General features: G+C 45.9%; 1 protein-coding gene across 1 annotated transcript; it reads right to left on the bottom strand.

Moving 5' to 3' along the window:
* Positions 1-475: 475 nt before the first annotated feature.
* DNAAF2 (dynein axonemal assembly factor 2) lies at positions 476-17,657 on the bottom strand. The gene is made up of 2 exons (XM_068129852.2): positions 17,399-17,657; positions 476-4,082 (listed from the first exon to the last, which is right to left on the bottom strand). Exons 1-2 carry the CDS (start codon positions 17,513-17,515, stop codon positions 1,449-1,451), a joined length of 2,751 nt encoding a protein of 916 aa, XP_067985953.2. The 5' UTR covers positions 17,516-17,657; the 3' UTR covers positions 476-1,448.
* Positions 17,658-22,411: the final 4,754 nt, after the last annotated feature.

Raw genomic sequence — 22,411 nt, 5'->3', positions numbered from 1 at the left:
CAGCAGCCAAGCTGGCAATATATCTCTCAAGAAGGGAGAAATTGAACGGTAAACCTGCCGGGGAATGCAATGTTATGTTGTTTTTCAATGCCCTCGTGTCAGCAAGAATTAAACTAGAGTTTTGTTTCTATAAGGATGCAAACAATCTTGATGAATTCACCAATACTTGGTGTCATGAAGGGTTGTGTGAGGTTCGTGAGAACCAACTGGTAATATTTTTGTAGGTTTTTTTGTAGGTTGTATAAAGTTAATGGTTTATTTTGGCAAATTGTGTGCCGTAATACTTCTGTAACCTTTTCGTTTCATTGCTTTTTCATGTATTTATGGTTGGTGTAAAGATATAAATACTTTTTTTTTTTTGTATTATTTTGATAATAAAAGGACTTCAAAAGTCAAAAGTCTCTCTCTCTCTCTCTGTGTGTCTGTCTGTCTGTCTGTCTGTCTCTCTCTCTCTCTCTCTCTCTCTCTCTCTCTCTCTCTCTCTGTCTGCCCCTTTGTCTCCCATGTTTCTTATTCATTCATTCTCTCTCTCTCTCTCTCTCTCTCTCTCTCACACACACACACACACACACACACACACACACACACACACACACACACACACACACACACACACACACACACACACACACACACACACACACACACACACACCTTCACACGTCTTCATCAATCTTTGTAGGCTAATTAACGATCTTACAACTCTCCTTACGGCATCTCAATTTACTTACAACTCCTCTTTTTATCCTGTTCAGCCCAGTCAAAAGTAAACTTTTCTCAAAGTGCTCACCATGCTGGATGATGTCATGGAATTCCGATGGGTATAATTTTCAATCAAGCCCAACCATCATGAGATTGTTGTTGTTCTCTGGGCCTCTAACCCTATCAAATCCCATACCATCCCATCATCCATCCTTGACTGCCATGTCCACTAGTATATCAAAAAAGCAAGGATGTAAAGTTGGTTTACTTTAGCCAGGTTAATTAACTATTTGTAAAAGGAAGGATCAGATTGATGTTAAATCTGGAAAGGCTGAACTACTGAAGGGTATTTTAACCAAGGAGACCGGCGCATTAGATTGCTGCGTAGGCAGAAACTGCTCTTTGTCACATGGAGCTGAGAAGGCACAAACAGGCCGTCAATTAACAATTTCACAATCAATGTCATTAATATTCAAGCAAACTGGTCAAAAGTTCCCAAAGATGAACAACAAATGTGATTACGCCATCGATCATGCTTACCAAATGCTAGCAAATTCTTACCTGCATGGCTGGGTCATTTAGGGTGAAATTAGCATCTTAGAAAGGTTTGTCAACATTGTCCAGCCATTACTTTTTTAACTCGAAAATTATAAGCAGGAGGTGCAACATGTCAATGCAAAAAAACCTCAAATATCTTTCATAACATCGTGAACACAAAGAACAGCCCATTTAATAGCCAGGTGTAATTAATCCAACTGAAACAAGAGATTATTTTGGAAGGAGATTGGACAGTGGGTGGTATGGTCGACCAGAGCATGCTCTGAACCGTCTGCGCTAATCTCCCTCAGTGCCAGAGGACCGACATCCTGCGATCGGTCTCCTTCATCAAGACTGCCACCGCACGCATCCCTGATTTGTTGCGGCTCGATAGCTGACTCGTGGATGTTCTCGTCCATCTCTACAATCGTCCCCTTGGGTTCATTATTGCCCAGCAATGCATTCATTCCTGGCCTTGCTTCTTCGGTCGTCAACGACTGTTGCTGTAACCTGACACTTTCATCACTCTCTGACGCACCACTTGTCAAAATCCCCACAGTTGCTTGCAAGCCATCTGCCGATTGATCTCTAGCCAATGGAGTTGGAATACATACATCTTCTGAACAACACCAATCTCCGTTCACCTGCCCAGGGTGTGTTGCATTGTCTGTTCCACCACACTGTATTGAAGGCAAGCATATGGGATCTTGAGGAAGTTCTGTAATTAGGTCTCGTTTCTCCACCTGTAGATTTCTCTGTTTGTCTAGGTCTCTGTCTCTTTTATCCACCATCTCTTTCACCTGGTTTTTCTCTGCTCCGTTCTTATTTTCTATTCTATTGTGTGTCACCAGGTCTTCTTCATCCCCTTCCTCAGTGCTTCTCACCTTCTTACTATCTTCCTTCACTTGTTCAATAGACATATTATTGTCAATGCGACCTTTCATGTTCTCACCTACACAATGAACGTTCTTCATTTCGCTTGCTATATTTCCCATTTTTCCCTTTCCCTCTGTCTGGACTCCATCATTCTTTCCATCCTCCCTATCAACTCTTTCATTTTCTTCTCTCTTTGACTTCAAATCATTCCTCGTTTCTTCAGCATTCACCCCACCATGATGCTCCTCCTTCACCTTTTGCATTTCATTTTGGCGAGTGCTTTGCGTACTATCGACTTCATTTTGTTTCTCATCACCGAAATCATTCTCAAATGCTCCTTGTTTTTGTCCTTCATTACTATCTTGCTTTGAGACTAATCGTGCATAACACAAACCCTCACTTGAGTTATCAATGGGTCGTAGCAAAGTTTCTTGTATGCTATCCACAATCCCTGTATTGTTTGTCATCAATCCATCATCCTCACAATCATTCCATCCCATGATTTGATTGTATTCGGTCTTTGGTTGTTCTTCATGAACTCCAAGTTCTTTATCCGATTTTGGCTCTACATAACCTGACTTCATTTCTGAGTCTTCGTTGCACGACTTACTCATTTCCCCAGCACTACCATGATTGCCCTCTTTTGTCACACTCTTATCCTGCCCATGTACGTTAACAGACTCAGAATGCCAAGCAATAATATCTTTCTGCTCTCTATCCTCCTTCCCAGCAAAATGGCATTCACTCTTACATTCTGCTTGCACACCCTCACCTGAACGAGCAACAAAATCTTGAGAAGTAAATAATATCTGAGGCGCAGTCTGTTGGGACTCCTCTTCTGGGCTCGCGCGATTATCTAAAACCTTTTGCTCATTTGGCATTGCATCGTCTTCCACATTGCTGGATACTATTGGCAATTTTTCTTCCAGTAGCACTGGCAGAGTGACGGTCAAGCATCGAGTAGTGTTGTTAAACACGGCATGTCCTTTTGTATCCAATATGGGGTATGGCAGCTGTATATCTAGGAAGTACTTAGGATGCAAGACCTTCAGCGTCAATGTGCACTGAAATACTTGCAGGTCGATATTGTTTGAAGAACGAAGCAGAGGAAGGTCTATGTTAATTTCCAGCTCCTGTGGACGCACACCTGGTCCAGCATCCCGCCCATAGTGGTAATCTTGTATGTCAAAGAAACCCCTGTACTTGATGGAGTAACATGGCTGCATGTGTGCTCTTGCACGATCCTCAAGAACTCCACTCGACACTTTCTCTGGTTTCTGTATATATTCTTGTTCTTTTACTTTCTTGTTGAGTGGTGTTGCTACTTTTGTGTAATTTTTTAATTGCCCCTTTCCACATTGCTCCTTGAGGTTCAAAATGTATTCCTCTTCTGGATTTCTATTCTGCATACTCATTGGTCTTTCAGGCGGTGATCCCTGAAAAGGAAAAGACAGTGGCGGGTCGTTATAAGGTAGTGTTGCAGTTGTGTACAATGGCCTCCGAAGTACGGTTGACCCAGGGACACCCTTGTAAGGCATCTTCAGTCTGCGCAGATTGTGGCGATCGAGCGTCACAGAAAATGTTTTTTCAACCATGTCAAGTGCTGTTTTCACCAGGAGTTGATGCACTCGTGGGTTTTTAACAAGAGCCAGTGTTTCTGAGTGAAATACCACATCGTAAACAACGCAACGGCGCCCGGCATTATCCTTGTCCTCTTTCGGAGGCACCAAGGCATTTGGAAACTGATAACGCATGCCCCAACTTCCATCAGAACCTTGTTCTCGCTTGTACGTCGGACGATTCACGGCATCATCCGAGCACACATTAATGAAGCATTTCTGTTCTCCATCAAATGTCTTCAGGACAAAGCCTGGAGTTGAATGCAAGAAGGTTACATTTGAACCTCTCTCCTTTTCCAGTGCTGTAACTTCCGCTTCATACAGCTGGCGTGACTGCTCACTGGTCACCTTAAAGAATAACAATATTATTGTCAGTTTTAACAAAGTTTATATTTTTATACTGTATTATTAAGGAGAAAGTGGGGATGAACAGATATAGAACATCATCAAGAACCCTTACTAATAAAGCAATCATATTAAAATGCAGTGTCTGTTTGTCCTTCTGTTTGTTCAGACCCGAAAACGGCCCTGCCGATCTCCAGCAAACTTCGCATATGGGTTGGGGGTAGACAAGGTCACGTCATAGACCAAAATACAACCGTAAGGGTAGGCTAATGACTTGAGATTTTCACCTGTGTACATGGTACAGGACATGTTGTTTACTGACCCTGCAGGAGCGATGGAGTATTACTAGCCACAGAGACTGAATTTGTCCATAACTGCCCCTTTCCCGACCCACTCCAAGAGGGAGCAGATTTTTCCAGTGAAACAAATGCAGGTGAAATATTGGTATTTTTTGTGGGCTTGGGGGTTATTTTACCCACTACTACCCTGGATTAACTTGACTTGCAAACATCAAAAACATTTTAACCGATGTAAAATGGTTTGGGTAATTCAAAGTGATTATACAGTACTGTGCAAAAGTTTGGGTTATTTCAATGATATTCCTACTTTGGGGAAAATTCATCAAATTATCAGTGATATGTCTTGTGATATGTATCAGTGATAGTCATATGTCTTTATTAACGCATGTGAAACAAAATTCTAAAGTAAATAACAAGAACAGAACAGTATATCTAAATATCTATAAAGCTCAATTGACTTTTTGCTCCACCAAATAACAGCGAAACGGAGTTGAGTAAAAGGGTGAAAATTCTACAGATGCTGTGATACATATCTACCTCTGTCGGTTTGAATGTTTGAAAGAGAATAGACGTCTGGATCAATTTTTGAATTAAATTTAAATCCCGATATATATATATATATATATATATATATATATATATATATATATATATATATATATATATATATATATATATATATATATATATATATATATATATATATATATATATATATACGCGAGTTGTCTGTGTGTCCGCGTTTTATTCAGAGATGACTGAACAGAGCTTCATCAAACTTTCAGAGGTTCATTAGTGAGTGCCTGGAAGTGTTTTAGGCAAAAAAAAAAAAAAAATTGAAAAAAAAAAGTTCGTTTTTTTGGAGTTTAAAAAAAATAAAAAATAAAAAAATCGCTCGATAGTGCCGAAGCCTTTTTAAATGAATGACAGTTATATACAAGTACACATTCACGTAAATAAATACAAAACAATTACCAGACATTTGAATACAAATAAATCAAACAATTCCGGACGTGCACGAATTTGGTAGTATGGCTTCTTCTTCTTCTTCCTGATCGGCATCACACTTAACTCAGAAACATGAGCCACATTCACTCAGAAACGTGAGCCACCCCCCTTCCTCTCCTGCCTCCCCCCTCCCCTCCCCTACCCTCCCCCCTCTCCCCACCCTTCCCCCCTCCCCTTTCCCCTCCTCCCCTCCCCTCCCCTTTAAGATATAAATTCTCCGTAAAAGAGCTTCCACTTCTGACTGCTCCCCTTACCCCCCTCCCCCTCCCCCCCCTCCCCTCCCATCCCCCTCCCCCCCCCTCCCCTCCCATCCCCCTCCCCCCTCTCTTCCCCACCCCCTCCCTCCCCCACAGTTCCCCTCTCCTCCCCCACCCAGCAACGCCGGGTACTTCTGCTAGTATTTATATATATATATATATATATATATATATATATATATATATATATATATATATATATATATATATATATATATATATATATATATATCAGCCAATACTTTGTGTGTACACCCTTTGCCTTATTGAGTACTTCTCTGTTTCCGGGTAATCCCATATAGCCTCGATACCCGGACTCTGGGGTGGCAATTCCAATACTTGGATCACACCAGCTCTAACCTTGTTCTCCAAATACTGTTTTACTATATTGGAGGTGTGTTTTGGAACATTATCTTGTTGAAAAACAATCCACTTCCAATGAAACTGTTTTCACGATGAACTGCATGGTGCTGCAGTGTCTCCTTGTACTTCTCTGTTGTTAGCGTCCCATTGATTTTAACAAGTTTTCCGACACCAAAAGCTGAGCTACAACCCCACAGTCACACTGAACCCCAAATCGACATGAGTGTGCACCATCCCTCAGATGGACGTTAGAATGGACGTCCCATCTACCAGCATTAGTTGGTGGATGAAAAAGTTCCCACGGTGTTGTTGTTGTTGTATAGCCCCAGACAGTTCTCTTGAATAAGCCTGCGGCATGGAGACGGACATTAGATCTTGCAGGAGCGACCCAAAGATTAGACCCCGTGTTCTGTGGGTTTTGGATTAGATGTGCGTGTGCTCGTACAGGTAAGATTTCAGTTCCTTCCCGTTCCGCGCGCGCCAAAAAGATACCGCCAAGTTCGAACTGCTGCCTCGGAGTTAACCGATCGGCTATCCGTCCAAGGCTGGTTTTCATCGGCCACGGACGTGATAATATGCTTCTATTACTTTCTATTTTACAAATGCAGTACGGTAGTTAGTAAATTAGTGTCAAATAACCCTTGGCCCTGCCCGCTCCCATTCCGACTTGCTTCGATAGATATTGATGATGCAAGGTAAACTTTCGTTATTGACGAAAATTAAATGACTGCAATCAATCTTCAGTTCGACAGTAATTGATGCTTCTCTTTTGCTTAAAGTAGTCACATAATCAGATCTGCTGTGTTACAGATATCGTGAACAACGCAGTGGCAAGGTGAAAAATCTCGACAAATTGTACCATATGTCGCTGTGGCTCCTCCATCGGCATTTATGTGCTTGTGGATTTGAAAGGCAACATGGTATCTTTAACAATCATTTGATTTGAGGACTGGACCTGCTTCTGCCGAGGCCAAATCCCAGTCCAATCGTCCGTCATCGGTGTCTAGCCCTTTTAATACATCTTAGGTAGAAATGAAAATTTGGTTCGGTCGATAAACATGAGTTGTCAAGTAATGGCTGGAAAAGTTGCTTCAACCCACAATGAGCTGTTAAAAAAGCGCATGGTGCGGAATTCCAGCTAACTTGATAATCGACTGCGTAGCACCAAGTCGACAGTTTATAGTCGGATAGGGAATGGAACGGAGACGAGGGGCAGTAGCTCAAAAGCAAGTGCACTACATGTCGGACACATAGATGGACAGATTTCCAGGTTCACTAATCAACATTCCGCAATGGCATGTCTCCAACAAATAGCTTGTGTCAACCCAGACCACAATCATCAACTCTTGCGACGACAATGTTCGATATTTAATCTTCTTCTTCGTCATTTGTATGCCGCACAAGGCTGCGGGGTAGCATCATTGGCCAGTGGCGTGGCTGTGCCGCTGATACAATGCCCTCTGCTGGTTAGGGCAGGAATTTGGAAGTTGGCCATGGTGCCGGAGATAGCCTGCCTGCTCTTGACAGACACCCGTTTAAAGTCTATCTGAGGGATGACACACACATTGATGAATCGCCCTGCCTGCAAAACAGGATCTTTAATATTGCCAGCAGTGAATGCTGGTAGATTGTTCACCCAGTTGGTTGAACAACCCGTCCAAAGGAAGGCGCACTCTTTGACCAAATGACCCACTATCCACAAAGCACCAATCAGACAGTTCATAATTTGGTCGGGAATCAAACCAAAGCCAGACAGCTCAAAGACAAGTGCATTTCAACTTCGTTCCTTAGCTTGGGTGAATTGTTCTGCTGTTTGCACATCACAGATCTGATTATGTCATAACTTCCTTTTTGTGTGTGAAGTTAAGATGTGAAGGTGGTGCTAGAATGAGCAGGTCAGGCTGATTGGGTTTGGAAAGTGGGGGGGATCAGGAAGAAAACTAAAAAGGTAATTTGGGGTTAAAAACAACAATAAATAGAACGGAGCTCGGTAGAGAGCATTCCTCCGCCAGGCCGAACAGTTTACGTTTTGTATCCCACTGATCTGTATCCGGACCTGAACTAAAATCTCATCAGCTTGTTCTTGTCACCTAACCAACCCATCCACCATAGTTTGGTTAATGGTGAAGAATCACTTTAAAAATTACTGTATCCAGATCCGGATCCGGATCATTACCAAAATCGAATCAATTTGTCTTTGTCACATACCCAAACTGTCCACCACGTTTCCTCTGAATCCATCCATAACTTTTTGATATATCCTGCTCACAGACAGACAAACAGGTGTGACAGACAAAGAAATATACATGTAATATGTGACAGACAATTTCACAGACAGACAAAAACATTACATCCATCTTCCTTCGGTGGCAGAGGTAAGATGGTAGGGGTTCTGGTGTTGCGTTGTTATTACTGCATAATTTATAATATTTAAAGTGTTCCTCTCCAACCAAACAACCTGCATGGATTCTGGCCAGAAACCTCCACTTATCTTTACATAATTGTGTTTCAATATTCGGCAGGCCGGCCCAATTGCCAGGCCAGAATCCAAGTGAACTCCATCAAAGCAGTCACGCTGGCCAACTGATTCGAGTGCTCCGAGCCAGCATTCGGTAACGTGGGGACTCCAATGGAACACCCAAGCCAATCAGGTGACGCGCCAGTCAGTGCGGTACGTCCCTTTGCACGAATTAGCGATTCGCCAGATGGACAAAGGGACAGTCTCCTACTATGTGCTAATCGTCCAACCCCAATTGGTCCTTTAATGTACACGTATAACTAACTAGTACACTAGTGATCAGGACACTCAAATTCACCCAGAGAACAAGTAGATTTATAAAGTGCATTTGAATAACAACAGAGATGGGGATACAAGAGTAGAAGCAATGGGGTTATTAAAACCCCACCACCTACTGTCCAAATCAATTATAAAAACCCCTTAGACTGGAGTGAGCATACCTCTAGACCATTCTGCCAGCCCAATGTGTTATCTATAATAACAAGCGTTACGCCGAGGTCCCCCGTCGGTGAAGTGATGTGAGTTGACAAAGTGGAAGACGCAAGACGGCCATCTTGGATTTTGATGTGGCGACCCAATTTTCAATAGCGTTCTTCCTTATGCCGAGATACACCCACACACCAGATTAGAAGTTAGTAGTTCGTTTATATTTCAAGATATTTCGCTCACAAGGTTCAGACATATATATGGTGGCGGCCATCTTGGCGTTTGACGTGGCGACCCAATTTTCAATAGCATTCTTCCTTATGCCCAGTTGCACCGACACACCAAATTAGAATTCGGTCCTTCGCTTACACACGCACGCACGCACGGACGGACGCACACACAGACGGAAGGGAAAACCATAGTCCCCCTTTCGCTCCGCGGTGCGACGGGGAACAAAAAGGAGCCGTGTTTCTCTGTTTGTTTGTCTGTTTGTCGTGTTACAACTTGTTGTTACAACTTGTTTGTCTGTTTGTCGTGTTACAACTTGAGAACCGATTAACGGATTTCAATAAATCCAACTACGTGGATTCGGGCAACTCCCGGGAGTGTTTGTGATACTCCCCCACCCCCCCAACACCCCCCCCCCCCCCCAAAAAAAGTTTTTATTTTTATTTTTACTTGTTTTTTTTTTCAATTAAAAAACAAAATTATGAGTACATGGACAATTGTGTGAAAACTGCCAATGCCAACATGTGACGTTTGTTATCCCTGCACAGAGTATGAAATCCAAGGAATCGCTTCTTTTTTTTTTTTTCTTACCCCATAGATTAGCCATCGCAGTAAAGATTGGTTTTTCCGTCAGTGAAGCGACGGGTCTTATATTCTAGTATATATACAGTGACGTGAAAAAGTAAGTACACCCCATGTAAAGTTTTGACTTTTTCAACATATTTCAACATACAGCTATTTTATCTTCATTTCAACAATATTGATAGATAAAGGTGATATAATATAACAAATATCATGAAACATTTACATTTTGTAGTCCATTGTATAATTTAAATAAACATAAATGCAAATTTCACATGTGCAAAAACTAAGTACACCCTTGGCTATAATAGGTGGTATTGCCCCTTTGGCAGAAACAACCTCAAGTAGGCGTTTCTTATAACTGTCTACCAGTCTCTGACATCGACTGGGAGAAATTTTTACCCACTCCTCCATGCAGAATTCTTTCAGCTGTGCGATGTTTGAGGGGTTTCTTGCATGCACAGCTCGTTTCAAATCCCCCCACAACATCTCGATTTGGATTTAGATCCGGGCTTTGACTTGGCCATTCCAGAACCCTCCATTTCTTTCTTTTCAGCCATTCCTTGGTGGATTTACTGGTATGTTTAGGGTCATTGTCATGTTGTAAGGTACACCTTTGGTTGAGCTTCAACTTTCCGACAGATGGCCTCACATTATCCTCAAGCACTCTCTGGTACAATGAAGAATTCATAGTGGATTATATGATGGTGAGCTGCCCAGGCCCTGATACAGCAAAGCTGCCCCCAAACCATAATATTTCCACCACCATGCTTTCCAGTTGGTATCAGGTTGTTGTAGTCAAATGCTGTCTTTGGTTTTTGCCAAACATGTCTTCTGGTACTGTGGCCAAATAGCTCTACCTTTGACTCATCTGTCCAGAGCACATTGTTCCAGAAGTGCTGGTCTTTGCCGAGGTGTTCATTGGCAAACTTCAGTCTTGCCCTGATGTTCTTTCTGGACAGCAAAGGTTTCCTCCTGGCACACCTCCTGTAGTGAAATCTTATTATGCTGAACCCAGGTGATGCTCGCTGCTCGCTGACACCGCTAGGGGGGCGCGGCTATAAGACCCGAAACGGCCGCTGCTCTAGGCGTCTTCTCCTGTGACATGTTACATTGACTGGTAGACTCGTTAACGGTACGTACCGCATATAATATTACGCTTGCTTTCATTGAATGATATTGTGGATTGACCTATGTGAAACCAAACCTTATTTCTATTGCATCCCTGTATTTGCAGAATGATGTCAAAGGTCTTAATGGAATTAAACCAACAGATGGACTAAAGTTGTGACTTGAATTGATTTCCACAACACTTAATTCCATTAAAATCTACGGACATGGCGGGAAGCAAGATGCTGGCGGTTTTGCAATTCTGCGCCGACCCGCAAGCCCCGGATGCTGGTTTGCAACTGACTCACTGGTTGAAAACATTGGAGAATCAGTTCGCTGACCAGGACACCGTGCCGACCGCTGCCACGAAGCTAGCAGCGCTCCAGTCCAAAGTCGACTACAAGGTGTACAACAGTATTGTGCGATGTGCGACGTACGACCTCGCTGTCGCGGAACTCAAGCGATTGTGCATAAAGCAAAAGAGCGTGATATATGCTCGACATTTGCTGTTATCGCGACGCCAGCAACCAAACGAGCCGATGGATCACTATGCCCAGGAGCTCCGGCAACTCCTGCTAGACAGCACCCAGGAGCCACGGACTCACGAGCAGGTTCAAGATGACCTTCTCCTAGACGCCTTCGTCTCCGGGGTCTCCTCTCAGGACCTCAGGCTCAAGCTCTTGGAGAAGACCGACCTGACCTTCACGGCGGCTCTAGAACAAGGGAAAATATATACCGAAGCGCGGCTGCAGTCGAACGACTATAATCGCACGCGCCTCTTGGCGGGGACCTCGCTACACGCACGGCCGGAGAGTGCTACCGCCGACGAACCAGGAGCGGACCCGCTCGCGGAACTCCAGGTTGCCCCGGCGGAGGATCCGGGGATCCTGACGGCTGCCGCTACGGTCAGACCCAAGGCCTCACGCGGAGCCGCATGCTACTTCTGTGGGGGTCAACGACACCACCGGACAGTGTGTCTGGCTCGGGACGCGATATGCCATTTGTGCTCGCAGAAGGGGCACTATGCAAAAGTGTGCCGGAAAACCGCACGCGGTTCGCGGCCGCGCGCGACCTTGAATGGGCTAATTGCGGAGCCTACGGGCCGAGCACGGAACACGGCGCCTTACCCAGCTTTGATGGGCAGTGCCCCTCCTCGCGGGCCCCTGATCGCCCAATCGACCTTGGCGAGAGACACCGAGCAGCCACAACAGTCTCATCCTCAATCGGACACGGAACGTGCGTCCTTGACGGGACTCCGGGCAACGCGAGGGCCTTTGGAGCCTCGCCCAACCCCGGCGGTACGTACACGCTACGTCTCTCGAGAGCGTACGGCGTCCTCTGGCGGCGACACGCGTTTGGTACAAACTATGGAGGCCCATACTCGTCAAACGGCGATATCGAATGGCAAGACTACGGTGGCCCATACTCGTCAAATGGCGATTTTGAATGGCAAGACTACGGAGGCCCATACTTGTCAAATGGCGATTTTGAATGGCAAAACTGCGGAATGCATGGGGAGGCTCTCTGACAGCTTTAACGAATGCCCCATGAACAACGAATACTCCGGCAACGACCGCAACACTGCAGATTGCATGGGAACACTCCCTGACAACTTATACGAAATTCCACGGGCACCCTCTGACGCCCGGAAAACTGCGGCTGGCATAGGACCCACCCGCGTGGCGCGACCGCCTCACTCAGGAGGTTCGGTCCCACTCCCAGCAGGCTCGTCCGGCCTGGCTCAAGCCGTTATTCCCCTCATGGTCGAGGGCCATTGTGTGCACGCCTTGGTGGATACAGGGTCTACGGATAGTTTTATCGATCAGCGATAGTGCACAGGCATGGCTGGCAGGTCTTGGGGACTACGAGACGGATCTTCATGGCTTCCCAGGGCCTTCGGCTCAGCACGAAGGGGGAATGTCGATTGAAACTCGTGATAAAGGGACGGGTTTTCTCAGATGTACACCTCATGGTTTTACCTGCTTTATGTGCTGACATTCTGTTAGGACACGATTTCCTTAAGCGACATGGACGACTGGAAATGGAGTTTGGTGGGCCAGACACGCTCGCTGTTGGTGGGACTGACACGCTTGCTGTGTGTGCCCTCGCGAAAATAGAAATTCAGCCACTTTCGCTGTTCCCCAATTTAACCTCTGACTGTACACCTGTAGCGGTAAAATCACAGCGCTACTCTCGAGCGGACATGCAATTCATTGCAGGAGAGACGGCTCAGCTCTTGAAAGACGGCATCATAGAACCCAGCCGGTCGCCGTGGCGGGCTCAGGTCTTAGTGGTGCGGAGCGAGGCACACCGCAGACGCATGGTAATCGACTATTCCCAAACGATTAACCGTTTTACACAGCTGGATGCCTACCCCCTTCCGGGGATGGACGCGCTGGTGCGACAGGTGGCCCAATACTCGGTCTACAGCACTCTCGATCTCCGTAGTGCGTATCATCAGATCTCTATCTCGAGCGCAGATCGTATCTATACCGCTTTTGAGTCGGGGCAACGGTTGTACCAGTTTACTCGATTGCCTTTTGGGGTAACGAACAGGGTCCTGTTTCCAGAGGGCCATGGATGACCTCATTGCGAGGGAGAGCCTGGCCGATGTTTTCGTCTATTTAGACAATCTTACGGTTTGTGGGTATGACCAAGGGCACCACGATACTAATCTGAAGCGCTTCCTCGAGGTCGCGCAGAGGTATCGCTTAACCATGAACGAGGCTAAGTGTCAATACTACCTACGCAAGATAGATATTCTGGGGTACACCGTGACCCATGGCTCTGTCGCTCCGGATAAGGAGCGTCTGCGACCTCTGCTCGACATGGCCCCTCCCAGCGATCGGGCGTCCCTGAAAGGCGCTCTCGGGCTATTCGCCCATTACTCTAATTGGGTCCAAAATCTCTCCGTGAAACTTCGCCCCCTTGTGGCCTGCGACACATTCCCTTTGCGTCCGTCCCCGTTAGCGGCCTTTGGAGGCCTTAAGGCCGACATCGCCAGTGCCGCTGTGGCAACGATCGACGAGAGTGGATCTTTCGTCCTAGAAAGTGATGCCTCGGATCATGCCATAGCGGCGACCCTCTCCCAAGGAGGGCGCCCGGTGGCTTTCTTTTCACGGACTCTTACCTCCGCTGAGCGGCGACATTCGTCTGTCGAAAAGGAAGCGTACGCGATCGTCGAGTCGATTCGGCGGTGGCGCCCGTACTTACTCGGGCGGTGCTTCCAAATCATCACGGACCAACAACGTGTTGCGTTCATGTACGACACCTTACACGCCCAGCGCATTAAGAATGAGAAAATCACTCGCTGGCGTATAGAGCTTGCCGACTTCTTCTACACTATCAAATACCACCCGGGGAAGGATAACCAGGTTGTCGACGCCTTATCGAGGCCGGTTACGTGCGCGGGTATCGTCACTCTGGAGGGCCTACGCGTTTTGCACGCAACTGCCGGGCATCCGGGCGTGACGCATTTCGCTCATTTTATGCGTAGTGGTAATCTGCCGTACTCGATTGACGATATCCGCCGTATCTGTCGCGACTGCGCTATATGCGCAGAAATCAAACCACGTTTCTATAACCCTCCCATGGGGACACTGGTTAGGGCTACGAGGCCGTGGGAAAGATTGGCGATGGATTTCAAGGGCCCGTTGCCGGTGTCGAGTAACTCTCGCTATCTGCTCACTATCGTCGACGAGTACTCGTGATTTCCTTTTGCTTATACGTGCGTGGATATGACGGCTGCCACGGTAATGCAATGCCTGCAAAATTTGTTCTCTATGTTTGGGTACCCGGCCTACGTGCATACAGATCGGGGTGCGGTCTTTTTGTCTCAGGAAGTGCGAGGCTACTTGCTCCAAAATAACGTCGCTTCTAGTTATACCACGCCGTACAGACCCCAAGCGAATGGGCAGATCGAACGCTTCAACGGGATTATATGGAGGGCCGTCGTGCTCAATCTCCGGACCCTCGGCCGGGGCCTCGATAAATGGGCTTGGTCGCTACCTGCGGCGCTGAACTCGATTAGGGCTCTCCTATGTACGGCCACCAACCAGACTCCTCACGAGCGACTTTTCCACCACCCGAGGAGCTCGGGGTGTATCCGGTCTTTACCCAGTTGGCTCGCTGAGCCCGGGCCGGCCTATCTCAAACGGGCGGTCCGCACGAGCAAGTACGACCCCTTAGTGGACAAAGTGCAGGTGCTCCAGGCTAATCCCGAGCATGCACGTGTGATGACGGCAGATGGGCGTGAGTCCACTGTCTCCGTACGCCATCTTGCCCCATGCGGGGTCACCGACCCTTATAAGGAATCGGACGAGCCAATCTATAAGACTATGGACTCTTCCGACACTTCCGTCACTGAACGTCTGCCGACCCTCCCTTCGCCACAACCGCCCTTGCCTGATGGCTTGGCGGTACCCCCTTCATCACCTGACTCCGGCAGCTACTCCGACGCCGGGGTCTCTGGGTTACGTGGTGCCGTACCCAAGGAATTTCGGACACGTGCTGGCAGGGAAATTTGCCGCCCGGACCGGTATTGATACCATATTCCACACCCTGTTAATGCTGACGCCTCGCTCGCTTCTAGCTGCACGGCAGTGTAATTCTAACGGTGGGGAGAATGTAGTGAAATCGTATTATGCTGAACCCAGGTGATGCTCGCTGCTCGCTGACACCGCTAGGGGGGCGCGGCTATAAGACCCGAAACGGCCGCTGCTCTAGGCGTCTTCTCCTGTGACATGTTACATTGACTGGTAGACTCGTTAACGGTACGTACCGCATAGAATATTACGCTTGCTTTCATTGAATGATATTGTGGATTGACCTATGTGAAACCAAACCTTATTTCTATTGCATCCCTGTATTTGCAGAATGATGTCAAAGGTCTTAATGGAATTAAACCAACAGATGGACTAAAGTTGTGACTTGAATTGATTTCCACAACACCTCCCATGTAGATCAAATTTGTGCAGCCTCTTTCTAATGGTAGACTCGTGCACTTTGACATCAACAGTGGCAAGAGCTACCTGTAGGTCCCGTGATGACATTCTGGGGTTCTTCGAGACTTCTTTCAGCATCTTGTGGTCTGCTCTCGGGCTGAACTTGCTGGGGCGGCCTGGCCTGAACAAGTTGGCAATTGTTTGGAATCTTCTCCACTTGTAGATGATCTTCCGGACAGTCGAAAGATTGATTTCAAATTGTTTGGAGAGCTTTTTAAATCCCTTCCCAGACTCGTAGGCATCTATAACCTTCTTTCTGAAGGCCTCAGGGAGCTCTTTTGATCTAGGCATGGTGATGCCGCACACTTCAACAACAAAGAGCAAACCAAACTAAATGTCTGAGATTTAAATAAGACAGGTTCCTCCAAGATCCTCTCTAACGATGTTCTAATCATTTGCACCTGAGCTGGTGCACCTGATTCTAATTTTAGGTATTTGAAGTAGTGATAAATGTAGGGGTGTACTTACTTTTTCCACATGCAAAATTTGCATTTATGTTTATTGAAATTATACAATGGACTACAAAATGTAAATGTTTCATGATATTTGTTATATTATATCACCTTTATCTATCAATATTGTTGAAATGAAGATCAAATAGCCGTATGTTGAAATATGTTGAAAAAGTCAAAACTTTACATGGGGTGTACTTACTTTTTCACGTGACTGTATAATACACATACATACATACACATACACACATATATATATATATATATATATATATATATATATATATATATATATATATATATATATATATATATATATATATATACATATACATATATATATATATATATATATACATATATATATATATATACATATATATATATATATATACACACACACACGTACACATATACATATACATGCATACACACATAAATACACACATAAATAAACACACACACACACACACACACACACACACACACACACACACACACACACACACACACACACGTACATACACACATATACACACACACCTACAAAATTCATCAATTTACAGCAGAAGGAACACCTGAACAAGTTGTTTCACCAGTTCCTCTATCTCACCATTGATCATCGCGAATCTGTTGAACTGTTGGACCAGGGAAGAACACAAGGAACTGCAGAAACCTCCAAGAACGCACGAAATGCCGTTTGTGACGATCAATTTGAAAAAAAATCCTGGGGGACGGGGGGGGGACCCCCAGACACCCCCCCCCCCCTCCGTTCACCCCTTTTTTCTTTCTTTTTTAATCCCAAAGAACATTTCCTGTAACGGAAAAAATGAACTAATAAAGCCCCGTTTAAACGATCCATAGATCACATTGCCAGGTCACCGTGTTCTGTGGACAAGGCTCGATGAGCTGGTCTCCGCCACCACTAAAAGCCGCTTTTTCTCGATTTAATTTGTCGCTCTTTGTGTAAACGTTTATTATATATTTATATTGTACAAAACTAAGCTCGAAAATGAACACAATGACGTACATCGTCGCTATGGGACACGTGGTGTGCGTGAATGAAATGTCACCTCTTCCGCGAACTCCCGCACCACTCCCTTGAACTTTTCATCCTCAAAGGCCTTTGTTAACCTCTTCACCTCGTCTGGCGTTGGCTCAAATTTCTCCAACTTCTTTCTGGCCTTCATTGCTAAGCCGGTCACTTTAACTTCATTGCTAAGCCGGTCACTTTAAAAGTCAGAATGCTGTTTGCAACAACATGCCGTGGACATTTTCAACACTCACGTACAAACACCTCAACCGAGACCCACCAACCAATGGTTATTCAGTGTATGTGTCACTGCGTCGCCTAGCAACGTCCCACGTGATAAGGGCTTTTTTTTTTTTTTTAATCCTTCGGCAAAGTCGAACCAACGTTATAGAGTTATACACCGCCCAGCAGGACATCTCCGTTAAGCAAGATGTTAACGGAGCAGGTAAGCGAGATGTTAACGGAGCAGGTAAGCGAGATGTTAACGGAGCAGGTAAGCGAGATGTTAACGGAGCAGGTAAGCGAGATGTTAACGGAGCAGGTAAGCGAGATGTTAACGGAGCAGGTAAGCGAGATGTTAACGGAGCAGGTAATTGGTAAGCGAGATGTTAACGGAGCAGGTAAGCGAGATGTTAACGGAGCAGGTAAGCGAGATGTTAACGGATCCGGTAAGCGAGATGTTAACGGAGCAGGTAGGTGAGATGTTAACGGAGCAGGTAGGTGAAATGTTAACGAAGCAGGTAAACGAGATGTTAACAGATCCGGTAAGCGAGATGTTAACAGATCCGGTAAGCGAGATGTTAACAGATCCGGTAAGCGAGATGTTAACAGATCCGGTAAGCGAGATGTTAACAGATCCGGTAAGCGAGATGTTAACAGATCCGGTAAGCGAGATGTTAACAGATCCGGTAAGCGAGATGTTAACAGATCCGGTAAGCGAGATGTTAACAGATCCGGTAAGCGAGATGTTAACGGAGCAGGTAAGCGAGATGTTAACGGAGCAGGTAGGTGAAATGTTAACGGAGTAGGTAAGAGAGATGTTAACGGAGCAGGTAGATGAAATGTTAACGGAGCAGGTAAACGAGATGTTAACGGAGCAGGTAAACGAGATGTTAACGAAGCAGGTAAACGAGATGTCAACGGAGCAGGTAAATGAGATGTTAACGGAGCAGGTAAACGAGATGTTAACGGAGCAGGAAGGTGAAATGTTAACGGAGCAGGTAAACGAGATATTGACGGAGCAGGTAAACGAGATGTTAACGGAGCAGGAAGGTGAAATGTTAACGGAGCAGGTAAGCGAAATGTTAACGGAGCAGGTAAACGAGATGTTAACGGAGCAGGTAAGAGAGATGTTAACGGAGCAGGTAAACGAGATGTTAACGGAGCAGGTAAGCGAGATGTTAACGGAGCAGGTAAACGAGATGTCAACGGAGCAGGTAAACGAGACGTTAACGGAGCAGGTAAACGAGACGTTAACGGAGCAGGTAAACGAGACGTTAACGGAGCAGGTAAACGAGATGTTAACGGAGCAGGTAAGCGATATGTTAACGGAGCAGGTAAACGAGACGTTAACGGAGCAGGTAAATGAGACGTTAACGGAGCAGGTAAACGAGACGTTAACGGAGCAGGTAAACGAGATGTTAATGGAGCAGGTAAATGAGATATGTAAACGGAGCAGGTAATAGATATGTTAACGGAGCAGGTAAACGAGACGTTAACGGAGCAGGTAAATGAGACGTTAACGGAGCAGGTAAACGAGACGTTAACGGAGCAGGTAAACGAGATGTTAACGGAGCAGGTGAACGAGATGTTAATGGAGCAGGTAAACGAGATGTTAACGGAGCAGGTAATAGATGTGAACGGAGCAGGTAAATGAGACGTTAACGGAGCAGGTAAACGAGATGTTAACGGAGCAGGTAAACGAGATGTTAACGGAGCAGGTAAGCGAGATGTTAACGGAGCAGGTAAACGAGATGTTAACGGAGCAGGTAAACGAGATGTTAACGGAGCAGGTAAACGAGACGTTAACGGAGCAGGTAAACGAGATGTTAACGGAGCAGGTAAACGAGATGTTAACGGAGCAGGTAAGCGAGATGTTAACGGAGCAGGTAAACGAGATGTTAACGGAGCAGGTAAAAGATGTTAACGGAGCAGGTAAGCGAGATGTTAACGGAGCAGGTAAACGAGATGTTAACGGAGCAGGTAGATGAAATGTTAATGGAGCATGTAAGAGAGATGTGAACGGAGCAGGTAAACGAGACGTTAACGGAGCAGGTAAACGAGATGTTAACGGAGCAGGTAGATGAAATGTTAACGGAGCAGGTAAGCAAGATGTTAACGGAGCAGGAAAGAGAGATGTTAACGGAGCAGGTAAACGAGATGTTAATGGAGCAGGTAAGTGAAATGTCAACGGAGCAAGTAGATGAAATGTTAACGGAGCAGGTAAGAGATATGTTAAATGAGTAGGTATCCTTGATGTTAATCGAGTAGGTAAAAGAATATCTCCCCTCCCCAGAGGTTTTTTGCGACGTGCGATATTGTGCGACGTGCGGCGTGCGAAATTTGGAACAACCAGGACTCTTCCTAGAGCTGGCCGCCCGGCCAAACTGAGCAATCGGGGGAGAAGGGCCTTGGTAATAGAGGTGACCAAGAACCCGATGGTCACTCTGGCTGAGCTCCAGAGATCCCTGTGTGGAGATGGGAGAAACTTCCAGAAGAACAACCATCACTGCAACACTCCACCGATCTGGGCTTTAAGGCAGAGTGGCCAGACGGATGCCTCTCCTCAGTGAAAGACACATGAAAGTCCGCTTGGAGTTTGCAAAAAAGCACCGAAAGGACTCAGACTGTGACGAACAAGATTCTCTGGTCTGATGAAACTTAGATTGAACTGTTTGGCCTCAATTCCAAGCGTCATGTCTGGAGGAAACCAGGCACCGCTCATCACCTGCCCAATACCATCCCAACGGTGAAGCATGGTGGTGGCAGCATCATGCTGTGGGGGTGTTTATCAGCAGCAGGGACTGGGGAACTGGTCAGGGTTGAGGGAACAATGAACGGAGCAAAGTACAGAGATATCCTTAGTGAAAACCTGAAACAAAGCACTCAGGACCTCAGACTGGGCCGAAGGTTCACCTTCCAACAGGACAATGACCCAAAGCACACAGCCAATACAACGCAGGAGTGGCTTAGGGACAACTCTGTGAAGGTCCTTGAGTGGCCCAGCTAGAGCCCTGACTTGAACCCAATCGAACATCTCTGGAGAGACCTGAAAATGGCTGTCCACCGACAGTCCCCATCCAACCTGACAGAGCTTGAGAGGATCTGCAGAGAAGAATGGCAGAAAATCCCCAAATCCAGGTGTGTAAAGCTTGTCACGTCATACCCAAGGTGACTCGAGGCTGTAATCGCTGCCAAAGGCGCTTCAACTAAGTACCGAGTTAAGGGTCTAAATACTTATGTCAATGTGATATTTCAGTTTTTTCTTTTTAATAAATTTGCAAAACTTTGTAAAATCCTGTTTTATCTTTGTCATTATGGGGTATTGAGTGTAGATTGATGAGGGAAAAAATGAATTTAAACGATTTCAGCATAAGGCTGCAACATAACAAAATGTGAAAAAAGTGAAGGGGTCTGAATACTTTCTAAATGCACTCACTGTACATCTCACTGTCTGATAACATGGACCAACTTCTATCTACCCATCCCAACTCTCTCTTCCTCATATGTGGCGATTTCAACTGTCATCATGCCAGCTGTCTGGGTGTGGGTACCTCTCTCACCAGCCATGGCTCCTCAGCAAAGGAATTCTGCGACCAACTGGGGCTGACACAATCTGTCAATTCCCCTACACGGATTTCAGTCAACAGAAAATCTTCTCTTCTATACATCTTTAGGACAAACTTCCCCGCAAATGTCTGCTGCTCTTCCTCTGTTCCAATCGGTTCTTCTGATCATGTGCTTGTTAAAGTGGACATCTCTCTGGCCATTCTCAGAGAGCCTCCTCAGCGTCGACGAGTCTGGCATTTCACTCCGGCCGACTGGCACGGTCTTCAAGCATTCATCAATCATCTGGACTGGTCTCCCATCTCTACTGCCTCTGACATCAACTCATCCTGGGAATTCTTCCAAAGTAAATTGCTCTCTCTCTCTCGTGCACAGATTTATCCCATCTCGTCTTCAGTTGTCATACCCTTCCTCACGTCCATAGTACACGGAGTCTTGTGGTGAAGCAGTTGCCCTGAAACTTGCCTTCGCCTCCTGGAAGGCAAATCCAACTGAAGGCAATCTCATTTCCTTTCACAAAGACGGGAACAAGTGTGTCCACCCTCAGGAGAGCCAGGAAACAATATCTCTCTCCTCTCAAGACTGAACTCTAAAACCTGTCTCCCTCTTCCAAATCCTGGTGGCATCTGGTCAAGTCTGTTTCTGGTGTTTGTTCCCCCCCCCACCCCCCCCCCTCCATCCCCCTCCTATACCTCAAACGGCTACAGAGCTGACTCCGCACGTTAAAAAGCTGAATGCCTCAACTCTGTGTTTGCCTCAAACTCTTCTGTCCCAAACCCGTCTCTCTCGATACCCACCTTACCCAGTCATACCCAGCTGCTTCTGGACTCTGTGTCCTTCTCTCCTGACAAGGTGGAGAAGTTTCTATCAATCCTCGACTCTGATTCTGCAACTGGACCAGACAGCATCAGCCCACGGCTCCTAAAATCCTGCTCTGCCGCTCTTTCACTCCCTCTCTCTGTTCTCTTCACCCTCTCTTTTGCTCAAGGTCATTTGCCATCAGCTTGGAAATCAGCCAACATTACCACTTTACACAAAAAAGGTCCAAAACAGATCCTTGCAACTACAGACCAATCAACCTGCTCCCAATTATCAGTAAAGTCATGGAATCCATCATTGCTTCGGATATCAAATCCTTCCACTTCTCCAATGGCTTGATCTCTGATCATCAATTTGGTATCAGACCAGGTCACTCTACTCTGGACATGCTGCTTCTGCTGTCTCATCAATGGATGGAGGTCCTCAATGTCAAACAGGAAATCAGAGC

This window comes from Myxine glutinosa, chromosome 11, assembly GCF_964187855.1.
Source record: "Myxine glutinosa chromosome 11, kmMyxGlut1.1, whole genome shotgun sequence".
NCBI classification, from domain to species: domain Eukaryota; kingdom Metazoa; phylum Chordata; class Myxini; order Myxiniformes; family Myxinidae; genus Myxine; species Myxine glutinosa.
This window is presented reverse-complemented; position numbering and strand designations above follow the sequence as displayed.